Here is a 13,133-nt window from a genome sequence, read left to right as displayed (position 1 = left end):
AACTTCCCAGCATCAGCCTATGCATTGCGGCAAGTTCATCTGCAGTGTGACTAAACTGCCTTCAATAGAAGGAAGGAATTTAGCCTCCTAAAGCTAAATTTGGGGAGGCTGAGATTATTCTATTCGTAATTTTGACTGACAACTCAGGCCAGTGTTTGTTTTTACTAGTGGAAATGTTGCAGGAGAAGGAGTGCGCATTCTTGGATGGGAGGTTTAGCACACATCTTCCTTGCTGGGGCTCCAAATGTACTGTTACAACAGTGCGAACTCTTCTCCTGCTTCAGTTATTCATGGATATCCTTATCTGCACAATAACAAGAGCTGCGGGCATGTTGTGAATAAAAGAAGAGAACAAAAAAAATTATTCTCACAAAGTCATTCACTTGCTTTTGGCATCTAAATCTTCTTTGGCTTCTCAGAAACTGTGATACTGGTCTTCAAATGCAGACAGTATTGAAAGTAATGTTATTTTGAAGATGTTTAAGCCTGATTGGTCCTCCTTAGTTAAAACAATGATGGTATTTTCAGCTTGCCAGATAAAAGTGTACTTTATGTTTTTAGCTCTTAATTCAGCTGGCTATCTTCCAGTAGCAAATGGTTTCAGGTTATTAATTTCTTCATTACAAAAGTGATTGTCTGAAATCTGACCTGACTTTGGAATGACATTGAGATACATCTTTGCTGCATGTTCTCAGACTTCCCACAAACTGGTTTTTATTCGAGCACTAACAACATGCACTATACTTTTTGCCCACCCAAGCCATGAAGACTTTTACAACTTGCTTCCTATGGAACAGAGCTCTCTTGGTGGAATCTATTCATTTGTATAGGATAACTCTAAATTTAATTCCAGGAGCCAAGAGCACTGTAGGTAGTAATATTCCCCTGGCAATTTTTTGTTTACCTTTGTCTAGGGTCTGTTCTTGTTTCAACTTTTCTCTCAGGCTGTCTGGATTGACTCTGATTTCCTGATGCACTATTCCCTCTCTGTGTCTCTCCATTGTTTGCACAGGCTGTTTGAACTTCAGTCATTTTTCAACTTTCCTCTCTGCTTCTTCAACTTCATGTGCAAATGTGCATTGGTTGCTCTGCTGCAGAGTAGAAGGTTATCACTTTCTTTAGTTATGTTTGGGGTGCCATACTAAAGAGGTTTTCACCTTAACCTAGTCGCCTGGGTGCTCTAGTATATTTTATTTTCATATCTTTGTAACTCCATTTCACCTATCTTACCATTACAATGTTTCCACCACAAATTTCCCCCTGCCACACACACGCATGCGGGCGCACATATTCATACCCAGGCTGTAAAGCAAACAAAGAAAGTATAAAAATAAATAATGTACAGTCCTATTTAGTCCCATTTTTTGAATGAGACCCCTCGTGGCAGTACTGATGAGGTTCGGTTGCTGAACTTCTCACCAAAAAACCAAAGACCCTCCAATCAGAGGAGTCTGAAAGCATCTGTTTAAATAATCCTGTACAAACCACACACCTAGCCACTATGCAGCATTATCACAGATGAGTCAGATATAGCGAATGCAGTTAGAATGAAAACCAGAGGGAGGAATATTGCTTAAAGCAACTCACTTTTATTGACAGAGTACTGTAAGGCAAGGAAAAAATGTTTGCCAGATCTTTTAAAAAGAAGATTTGCAGCAAGAATGATTCAGAAAGATCTGCAGTTCAATATATTATTGAACTTTCAAAGATACTATCTTTTATAAATCCAATATTTATCTTTTTGTCATATATACAAAAGCTCAACTTAAACAAGCACAGAACAGAACAGAAAATAATGGATTTGCATATGAAGTTTTGGTGATGGTTCATAATCTAGTAAACAAGAGAATAGAATGCACACATTCTGTTACTATAGAGTTACAGCTGACTAGATTTAAACTTAAATATACCCCAAAACAGATGAAGAAACCACAAAATACAGATGTGTTCAATATGACTATTTTCAAAAAAACTCTAAACCATGTTCAACCATACACAGGGAACAAAACATTGATAGATGCCAAGAAAACTGTATTTTATGGGCAAAACTAATTTTGCATTGATGGTGAAGGCATCTTCACTATGTGAAAACATTGCTGTATTCTGACCACTCTACATTAATATTTTGGCCAGAAAACAATGCAAAGCACAGGCTTTTGTCTGCTTTTTAAAGGATGTATTTTTTAAGTGGTGATATACATTAACTGTGAGCCTCTTACAAGTTCTCACATCAGGCCATGTTAGAGCAACCTATCATTTCCATAGGAAACAATGGTAACGGAAAGGTCCCAGCTATGCTAAAAAACCCAGTCGGGGGCTGACCAACAAAATCTGCAACCTCTTAGTTCTTCCTTGAGGGAAGAGCACATTTTTAGCCCGCGTTTTTAGACAGCCTTGAATTCTGAAACTAACAAACTCTGCTGTGTTTTGTGGCTTTTCTTCTCTACCTCCGTCTCTGTATAGCATTGGCCTTTCACTGGAAAAACTTTTATGAAAGGACAGCTGTTATTTCACCAGCAATAATGTAGCACTATAGGTGCTTCATAAAATAAAAGAAGGCTAACATGTCAAAATATGATGCATCGGGATAAAAGGGACAAAGGTACTTAACCACAGTACCTGTCAGTACAGCTTTGCAGGGCTGTAGCATGAGCAGTAACATGGGTAAGTAAAATTCACTTCTACCTATACAGGCAAAACTGAACTGTATTTTAAAAGCCATACAATACTACTCTGTAATTAGAACCCCCAACATGCGAATTTTTATCACACAGACAAGAAGAAAGTTATCTTACAACTACACAAGGAAATGGGACCCAATTAACCGCAGAATAATGACACCATACATATATGTAACCAGTATATTCTGAAAATGAAGCATAAACCATGTTTTTCACATGGAGGTCTTTTGCTGGATGCTTAAATGCACAGTTTTCATGTCTTTTTTTTTCTTTTTTTTTTTCTGTTTTCTCTATGAAAATCAAGCTTTTTGCATAATTAACCAAAACCCAAAGATATTTACATTTTAAAAGCCAATCCTTCACCTTCTGATTTTAAAATGAATTATCCTGTATCTTGCATATTTTAAAAAAAGGTCCAGAAAAAGCTTAGATTTGTAATTCAGAATCTGTACTTTGTAAAAATACTTCCCTTGAACATGAAGTCAGTGCTGACCTCTTCAGGTCATTTGTGAGTAATAAAATCTTTCTAAATGTTACTACATAAGAACTGAGGGAAAACACAAAAAGAAGAAATGCGTTACCCCTGTATTGTAAAGTGTTGCCACTTTAAAGTACGGTATAGGTTGAAATAAAACACAGAGGTGTGTATATCAAAATACATTTTCATTATGTAGCTACAGAAGATATGAAATCTTTCAATGCTCTGCCTGCTAAAGGCAATATAGTCTCTGGCTTTGTTAGTACTGCTATTGTATACAGGTTTCTTAAAGTACAGTTAGTACCTATAGAGGTGAATTCTAACATGTAAGTGTGTGCTATGCTTCATATGGCAGAAGGATAAGCATTTGAAAAAATTTATGACATCAATTTTAAAGAAATCATACATTACACAGCATCTTCAATTCTAAACATAGAAAATTAGATTGTACTTGAAGTGGTTGTTGTTGCAGTATGACTTAAATTTTTCTCAGATGTCAAGAAGATCCTCTCCACTCTCATCACTCTCCACAGTTAATTGTCTTGTCCACCATTTCTTGACTTCTGATCCACAAGAAGCAGCATCAGACATGGGATTCATTTTGCATACAACAGATTTCATAGTTGAACGTCCACCAAAGCGGAGGTTGACTGAAGACACTGAATGGCTTATTGGTTTGGGGGCTATGAAATTAAACAGAAAGTTCTGTATTAGAGCAGATCTGCTTCTTGAGCATTTTTGCTTAGAATTCAGGTATACAGAACTAGCTGGACTGGGGCAGCTTTAACTGATTTAGTACAGAAAGAGTAGCGCTCTGTTCTAATGTGTTTTTTTTCCAGCTCCAGCTGTTCACACTGCTCCCACTAGTCAGCTGGTAGAGCAGTTTAACTGAGCAGTGCCTCATCTCCTTCTGCTGGGATAGCTGATGCAATAGGTCTCGTCTTACCTGGCTAACTGCAACCTATATGGTTTGCATAGGTAAACTCATGTAATGAGCTGATCTGCTGGCAAAATGTTGAAAGTGCTAAGTGCCAGAAAAAGGGAGGGAAAAGTGCATTTAGAAGGGGCAGCTACACCTAGAAAGTGATATTTAACTACGGCCTAGGGGTGGAAGCCAGTACAAGGTGCCGGTATGGCTTTAGGAAAGCACTAAAACACATGTGTAAGTATATGAAAACCACAACTGATCTTAATGATGTTATTCATGATCTTAAATACGTCTTTGTTGGATTGGGGGCAGAGTACTTATCATCTGCCGGGCTGTACTGTACATGGAGGTGACCCTCCTTTTCTCAGAACGTCCACTGAGGAGCATTCAAGAGTGACATGGCCAAGATCAGTGCTAAGAAAGGAAACCCTGAACTCCTCATTGTTACTTGAAAAACCTGTCCAGTTGGCTACAGTAGTACGATTCCTCCTTACCACGTTCCCTCTTTTACTCTTTCTCTCTGTTTCAACAAAATGTTGATCTTCTTTGCTGCTCAGTGACATTTAAGTGGAAAACATGGATTGAAAGCTCTCTCCTGTTTCTTGGACAAGTACTCTGGTCACAGAAGTAGGGTTACTGGCACTCATAGCATGACCACCTCTTCCACTTCCACCTAGATATGATTAGGGCCTGAACAGTGGCAGCATTTGAAGGCAGCGCTCTGATTTGGAATAGGACTGACTGATGACAGCTGAAAGCAGGTTGATGTGCACACACCTAACCTGCTGGTCACAAGATGTGGCAGGCAGCAGAGGTCAATATGCACTTTAAGAGAGAATATTTCAGGTGGTGGAGAGTGCTCTTGAGATAAAGACTTAATGAGGCCTCAGACTGTACCTATGCACCTCTCCCACCCTCCTGTAAGCACTCTCCTATAAGGCATAACCTAGCCTTTCCTTTCGAGCAGACTGTAGTTACTAGAATAACTTGAGAATGTTTCCTGTTTGTGAGAAAATAAATGGGAAACTGATTGTATACCTGGCCAATTCCTGGCTGAAGTGAAGATATAAAAATGTATTATTATGGTAAAGTATAAATCATACACCTGGTATGATTAGGCAAGACAAGGCACTCGGAAGTTATTACTGTTGTTAGGAAGAACTTCATTCATTTTCACTGTGCTTTTTATGGTAAAAGAGAACTCTCAATGCACAAGATGCTATCCAAACATACGGGATGGTACAGCCCCCAATTCAAAGATCCTGAGTAAAGGTATGAAAAAGTAAAAAATCCCAACAACCTGCACATGGCAATGCTTGAGCCCATCTTCCAAACTTTCAGAATTGGGAGGAAGGGGAGAGACTGCTGTATTTCAGCATGCATGAGGATAGAAAAACCCTGATGTGGGTGCGAGCAGCAGGCGGGAGGTAGAACTGTGAATCATGAAGCCTCTCATGGCCTTGTTATTGTACAGCAATGACTTGGCATGTGGGGACCATACTGATACACATTTTTCATGTACCTGATGGCAAACGCCATTGTCCAAATTTCCGCTGAGGCTTCCCAGCATCTGCAGAGTCTTGTCGATAGCCACCTCTGTCAGAAAGTGTTGGGCTAAGGAGCTGCTGCTGGCTACTTGTCTGCACAGAGAAAAAAGAATCTCAGTCATAGTTCCCCATTGCATGGGGATAATCTTAAGAAGGGTTACCTTTCTATTCTATTTCCAAGCTTTATACATGAATACAAACAAAATATATTGCCATTTGTTAAGGCAGCATGGTTTCTATTCTTTACTGGCCCAGAAAACTACTACTAATAGGAAAAAAAAAAGACCATTTGGGCTCAATTCCATTATACAGTCCCACTGAAGGGTACAAAATTGTTCTCAGCCTTCTACAGTGGAGTCCTTATGTTGTACCTTCTTCAATCCCTACCCTGGAAGAGCCCAGGACTCCTACTCACTGGATCCAGCATGCCCAATGTTATCACTCTCAGTGTAAAAACTACTTCAGAATGCTTGAACAGGAAAACTTCAAGTCCCTGAGCCTGTATTTCAAGTCCCTGAGCTGACGCTGGAGTTGAAAGTTGGTGCTGCCAGAGTCGTACAGCTGAGTTTGCTCTTTATGGTGCTAGCAAGACAACTAACTAAGCTGGGGAATTACTGCCTTAGACCATCTTGCCTTTACACCTGAAGCAAAACAAGATATTGGTTTCAACTTTTCCAGTTAAGATGATGTTTAAAAAAGAACAAATAAGAAACATGGAAATTTTCTGAATTTGTTCTGAGTAGCTGATAGTCTTCTGGTTAACATACCTCTGGCTGTGCACTGTTATCCTGATTAACAGCATTCATATCTTCACTTGGCTGCGTTGTCTCAATGCTGGGAGGATTCAGAAATCGGCTCAACTCCTGCTGTTGACTCTCTCGTAGACTATGGATAATGCTGCACGACTGCTGTTGTTTCTATCAAGGTACAATATGCAACAACAAAAATGTTCTCACTGGTGTGTCACAGCGTTTGATTTTTTTTTAAAGCCTTCTAAATATTTAACCAAACAGTGAGAGCCAGATGTGGATACCAGGTGCATCGATAAAGCTACATGTATCAGATGGTCGCTATTTAAATAAAGTGACTTCCAGCATATGTCTAACCTTTATGTAGGGAATAGAGGATGAAACTCATAAACTATATTAAGAGGAAGGCAAGTTGCTCAATTGTTGGTTTAAACCTAGGGTTTCAAAACATATAAAGTTTTGAATTTATGAGTTAAAAATTCTTGCAAAGAAAAAGAAACAAGGAAATTGGTAGAGATTCACTAAGAATTACATGAAGGCAATGAAAAAATTCTGATTTCTTTCATGGACTTTGGAACAGGCTGTCAATAAGACTGAATAAAACAGTAGTGGAAACCTCGGGACCGAGTATAGATTTACAGTACAAATAGAAAAACAAAACCACTACCATTATGATCTTACAATCTAATTTGCTTTTAAATTAAAATAAACAGCCCTTAGGAAGGGTTTCACTTTCCTGGGTAGTTTTCCCATGCTCCCTCTAGAGATACTTAGAGACTAACAAGAGAATTTGAAAATATATATTAATTTCCATAATTACATTCAGTTTATAAAAGGTTCATATAATGTGAAATGATCTGAACCATATTATTAGAGTGAAATGAATAGCATATTTACTTTAACATAGTGTAATTCAATATCATAATGAGATGAACAACAGAGTTGAACAAACCCAGAACTGAGAGCTGAGATTAAATTTACTGCCATTATTATTACAGAGATAAGATCAAAATGAAACTATCTATCTGAATATGCCTTGAACATTGACGTTTCAGCTGGAATGTACATTACATTCAAATTGTCCAGTTATGGTTTTTCATAAATTTACAAACAGGAAAAGCCAGATCCCATGATCACAGATCTCTATGGAAAATTCCACTCACAAGAAGTAAGCTTTTATAAAAATAAAAAATATATGCACCAAAACCTGGACTCAGCCTTACAGTAACTGAAAAATCAGTCATCAAGGCAACCAGGTTGTGACATTTTATATAAAGGAAGAGTTGTTTTTGGAAGAAAAGAGGAGAATAACTGCAAAACCTAATTCAAATTTCCTGAAATTTTTTAATATAAATTTCATCCAAGACAAACTTTGACCAGCATATATTGTAGCTATCCTGAGCAAAGGCAAAAATGTTTCTGACAATCAGAAGCACTGCGTAAAGAGAATACAGAAGCACTGGCTAGGTCTATACTAGTAAATTAAACGGACCGGGATTTTCTGCAGTGCTGAAGCCAAGTGACAGGTCAGGTCTGGCATGATCTGGCTAATCTTCCCTCTACCACACAAGACAGCTTCAACCACTACCTACTGGGAGCAGTCTCCACCCTGACCCATGCCTGGAGGGCAGTGATGCTCCTATGGCAGTGCTCTGGGAGACCATATGGCAGTGGTCTGGGAGAGTATGACTATGCATGGGCCAAAACTGTGCCGAGGAACATGCTAACGAGTATGGGTGACCCCATACCAGTACTCAGCCTTGGCCCTGCTTAATTTCCTGGCATAGACACGGTGACTGTGTGCCACGGTTCACATACCTGATTTGCATGTACACACTGCTCATTTGCACACACAGTTACTGTAATGGCTTATTAAAATGATGTATCTTGATATGGATTACTTTTGAAGAGTCATCTGCTGGTGACTGATCATGGTATCTTCTCCCAGCAGAGGCAAGGAAATTATACAATCACATTCTGTGAGGAAGGATTAGGCCTATGAGGTTTCATCAAATTACATATTGTTTTTTCTTTATTCTTTTGACTTTGGTTTCTTCCTGCTGTATTGAGAAGACAGATAAATTTTTGGCAGGAAGACAGTTTTTGCCTTCAAAAGATGATTATTTTTGCAGTGCTTTCAATTGAGCTGTAACATACTTTTTTTTGCTGAGCTAGCAACTGCTACATACTTCTTCACATAAATATTATCGTGACTCCAGAGTAAATGAAGCATAGTGATGGCAAATTCCAGCATTGTTGAGCAGTACAATTTCTGCAACCATTTAGATCCTGGTTTAGCTTGACTTACTGCTCTGATTCGCTTTAAGCACTTCTTCAGCCACATGCGTATGGTCTGTTTGGCCACCTCCTCTTCTATGGTATATTCCAGTTGTTCCCTAGCAAGCAGCTCTTCCAGTTGAAGACTTTTTCTGATATCAACAGACCTATATGAAAGCATGCTGGAAGAAACATAGATTTATTTTTTTTAAATGTTGGTGACCTTACATTTTAATTTAGAAAATCAAAGCTCATACTTAAGACCTTAGTGCAAAAATATGTAATTTAGGTGTGTGCAATACATTCACATTTGAAGATAAAAAATGCTGAGATGATTCCAGAAGAGACTTGTGGTGCTCAAAACAAATGAAGACCCTATCACCTATATCGAGCTATCCAATACAGGTGAGTTGCTGAGCTGTAAGCGACTAGGGCATTTGCGGGTTTTGGCTTTTTTTTCCCCTAAATGTTTACTCCTGGATAATGTTCCCATCTCCATCTTATTTCTAGTCAGATTCACTGTTATGTTGCTACATATGTGGGCACAACTTTGCATTGCTTGGGATACAACACCACAAGACTGCTGCTTAAGCCACTGTCTCAAATGAAAACATTAAAATTACTTAGAGCTGATTCCCTAAGACCTATGTTTTCCACCACAAATATTTTTTCAGGAGAAAAAAAGGGACATCTACGTTTTGTATTACATTTAAAATCATTTAAAATGGCAGTGCCTCTCTGGCTACATCTTGCCTTTTCCCAAGCCTAATGAATACCCTTTAGCCTGGAGAGAAACATTATACCCACTCTACAAATTTAGAGAAAATCTCGGCATACCTGAGCACATCGTGGAAAGTGACATCACCACCATTATGGAGCCGTTCCATTTCGTAGCACATGTGCTTGAACAGCAGCTTGTCCTTGTCGAGATCCACCTCCAGCCTGCCTCGCAGAAGCCTCAGCAGAAATTTCACTCGGAAAGTAGGGATTACTCCCTGGGTAAAATTGCATAATAGCTGTTAAATTATTACTGTGACCTAACAACAAACGCAGACATTCAACTGAATCAGTGAGAGAAACACTATTTCTCCAAAGACTCTGCGTCAAATCTTGGCCTATTTAATTCACTGTGAATACATTACTGAAGAATATACACATGCAGCCAGCTCTTCAGCACATGCACATCAGTTGTAGTTCTTGGAAGTCTTTGCTGTTATTTGACTGATATAAAATGGGAATCTGTGCTGATAATTTTGTCAGAAGTTTTCAAAATTGCTTGGGGATTCAGTTTACCCGTTTGCATTGATCTGTAATGAGAATTAGATGCCCAAATAGCTGCCTTTGAAAAACTGAAATCAAACTCAATTTAAATATTCACAGCCAGGCCTATACCTATACCTGGCTGTAAAACTATCCTCTGTGCATCTTTGGACAGAAGAATGTTGGGAGTTTACTGGCTTGTTGAAAGTCTTCTGCTCTAAGAGTCAACCTAGCACATGTTGCACTTTTTGTGACAACAATTTTGATCTGCTGTAAAAAATTAAGACTGAAAATATTTCCCTCCAAAACTGCGGTATCCATACTCCTTAAATATTTTGTTCTGCTAAATAAGCCTGACTGGAACTATTTTTGCTGTGACGTGTTGTTCCACATCAGAGAGAGATACTGTCAGTCCTGGGCACAATGGATGCAGAACCCTCTGCCTCCATCAGTACAGACTGCAGCTTCCATCTCCAGCACAGCCATGTGCCAACTACAGGCAACCAACTTCTTTCACCATAGTGTTGTTCATATTCAAATCTTAGTGATGTCATGAATCATTCAGATGATGATTTAACTTGTGTGGGTATCTGAACAGCTCAGTCTCCCAGATGCTCTTCTCATCCCAGAATCACAGAATGGTTGACGTTGGAAGGGACCTCCGGAGGTCACCTTGTCTGACCCGCTCTGTTTAAGCATGGCTTCCTAAAGCCAGTTACCCAGGACTATGTCCAGATGGCTTTTAAATATCTCGAAGGATGGAGGCTTCACAACCTCCCTGGGTAACTTGTGCCAGTGCTCAGTCACCCTCGCTGTGAAAAAGTCTTTCCTGATGTCCAGAGGGAACCTCCAGTGTTTCAGTTTGTGCCCATTGCCTCTGATCCTGTCACTGGGCACCACTGAGAAGAGCCTGGCTCCATCCTCTTTGCACCCTCCCTTCATGTATTTATATACATTGATGAGATGCCCCCTGAGCCTTCTCTTCTCCAGGCTGAACAGTGCCAGCTTTCTCAGCCTCTCCTCATAGGAGAGATGCTCCAGTCCCTTCATCATTTTCGTGTCCCTTCGCTGGACTCTCTCCAGTATGTCTATGTCTCTGTTGTACAGAGGAGCCCAGAACTGGATACAAAACTCCAGGTGTGGCCTCACCAGTGCTGAGTAGAGGGGAAGGATCCTCTCCTTTGGCCTGCTGGCAATACTTTGCCTACTGCCCAGGATACCAAGGGCATGTTGCTGGCTCATGTTCAACTTGGTGTCCACCAGGACTACCAGGTCCTTTCCTGCCAAGCTACTTTCCAGCCGTCAGTCCCCAGCATGTACTGGTGCCTGGGGTTGTTCCTCCTCAGGTGCAGGACTTTGCACTTCCCCTCGTTGAACCGCATAAGGTTCCTGTCATGCCATTTCTCCAGCCTGTTTAGGTCCCTCTGGATGGCAGCATCATCCTCTGCTGTATCAGTCACTCCTCCCAGTTTTGTGTCATCTGCAAACTTGCTGAGGGTGCATTCTGCCCCATCATCCAGATCATTATGAAGATGTTGAACAGGATTGGACCCAATATTGATCCCTGGGGTACACCGCTAGTTACTGGCCTCCAACTAGACTCTGTGCCACTGATCATTACCCTCTGGGCCCAGCCATTCAGCCAGTGTTCAGCCCACCTCATCATCTTCACACCCAGTCCATACTTCATCAGCTTCTCTATGAGGATCGTACGGGACACAGTGTTGAAATCCCAGCAAAGCCTGAAGATCAGGCACATAAATGGATATGAGTCATTAGACTTCCAAGGGAACAACTCTCAGGGAGCTGGGAGGAAAGATACTATTGTATTGATCCTATGAATATCTACATTTGTTTTTAAATCTACTATCATAAGTATTTCACAGTAGTAAAGAATACGGGTTAGTATTCGAAGGACCATGGACAATGTTAGATCATGCTCGCTGAACTTTCACAACCTAACAGTAACTGCTTAGTGAGTTTTGTCAGCACGCTTTCTTTTCCCATTATGTTTTTTCAAGGAAAAATGTAAATTTACTGGATTTCTGTGCTCATTATCAAGTTTCTTACCTCTCTTTTGTCATCAACCATGTTCCAAATAATTTGAAAATGCCTAAGATCATTATAACTTAAAAGTTGGTCTTCTTCGGTTGAGTAAAACAACGAGAAATTCTCCACAATGATAGCTGAAAAACACAAAACCAAAATACACTATAAAGAAAGCCTGTAGTTACAGTCTAACTGGTTAATCTCTATGAGCAACAATGAATTTCAACAGAATACGAATTCTGTTGTGCAAACTTCACACTAATAAATGCCTTTAGCTGTCATGCTACATCAATACTTACTGTGCTCACTTTTTAAAAGCTATATCCTAACTGCTGGTGAGATGCCTAATCTAACATCTTCTAAAATCAATTACAAGAATTCCGACGATGTTGGAAAAACATTAACTGGAGAAAGGAAAAGCTCAGAAAATAATATTCCTTACGGTAACTATACTTTACAAATATAACACATCTCCCTGTTAAAAAAACTTTCATTCTCAAACTTCCTGAGTTTTGGCATACACCATGCCAGCGAAGCATCAAAAACATCATACGCATATAAGGTAACAGTGAAGGTACAAGGTAACTTCATACCTGCATAGTACAGCAGACTTAAATCTAACATACTACCTACCAAGATGGACCTTTTTGTTATTAATGTATGTTTTCACTTACCAACAAGCAAATTTAGCATGATGTATGCAATGATGACATAAAATGAACAGAAATACATCAGAGCACCAGCATAATTTCCACAGTCTGTTTTCCAGTAGGTGCTGTTATCTGGCGTACAAAATGGAGGCTGAACCTTCAAAACATAGGAAAACAAAGTCAATTAATCATAAAAAGAGATTCTTAATTTCTCTGCAATTAATACAATACTTATGACTATAATTTTTTTAAAGCTTCACAAACAGAGAATAATGCTGTGGGCATTATTGTGGGCAGTTTTTTGTTGTTCCTTTAGCAGTCAGAAATCAGAAAAGAGAGAGGTATGACAAAAAAGGCCTAGGCGAGGATCTCCCTACCACACACAAGGCACATTGTGCATTATGCCACTGTAAAGAAACAACTTGGTGCTCTGAAACATGGTGGTTTTCAAAAAGCTTCCCTGCCCATTAATTTTAAAAAGGAAGGGAATATGATTTTCATTGCAATGGAATCC

The 13,133-nt window shown here is 39.5% G+C and overlaps 1 protein-coding gene across 1 annotated transcript in view; it reads right to left on the bottom strand.

Moving 5' to 3' along the window:
- Nucleotides 1-1,573: 1,573 nt before the first annotated feature.
- Nucleotides 1,574-13,133, bottom strand: part of NALCN (sodium leak channel, non-selective) — a 237,906-nt gene continuing 226,346 nt past the window's right edge. The window contains exons 37-43 of the mRNA XM_075137770.1: nucleotides 12,644-12,776; nucleotides 11,991-12,106; nucleotides 9,498-9,655; nucleotides 8,692-8,842; nucleotides 6,402-6,551; nucleotides 5,610-5,727; nucleotides 1,574-3,842 (exon numbers count right to left, since the gene is read on the bottom strand). Coding sequence (XP_074993871.1) covers nucleotides 3,649-3,842; nucleotides 5,610-5,727; nucleotides 6,402-6,551; nucleotides 8,692-8,842; nucleotides 9,498-9,655; nucleotides 11,991-12,106; nucleotides 12,644-12,776 — 1,020 coding nt within the window. The 3' untranslated portion in view covers nucleotides 1,574-3,648. The remainder of the gene's footprint in view (nucleotides 3,843-5,609; nucleotides 5,728-6,401; nucleotides 6,552-8,691; nucleotides 8,843-9,497; nucleotides 9,656-11,990; nucleotides 12,107-12,643; nucleotides 12,777-13,133) is intronic.

The sequence above is a fragment of the Calonectris borealis genome, chromosome 1, assembly GCF_964195595.1.
Source record: "Calonectris borealis chromosome 1, bCalBor7.hap1.2, whole genome shotgun sequence".
NCBI lineage: Eukaryota > Metazoa > Chordata > Aves > Procellariiformes > Procellariidae > Calonectris > Calonectris borealis.
This window is presented reverse-complemented; position numbering and strand designations above follow the sequence as displayed.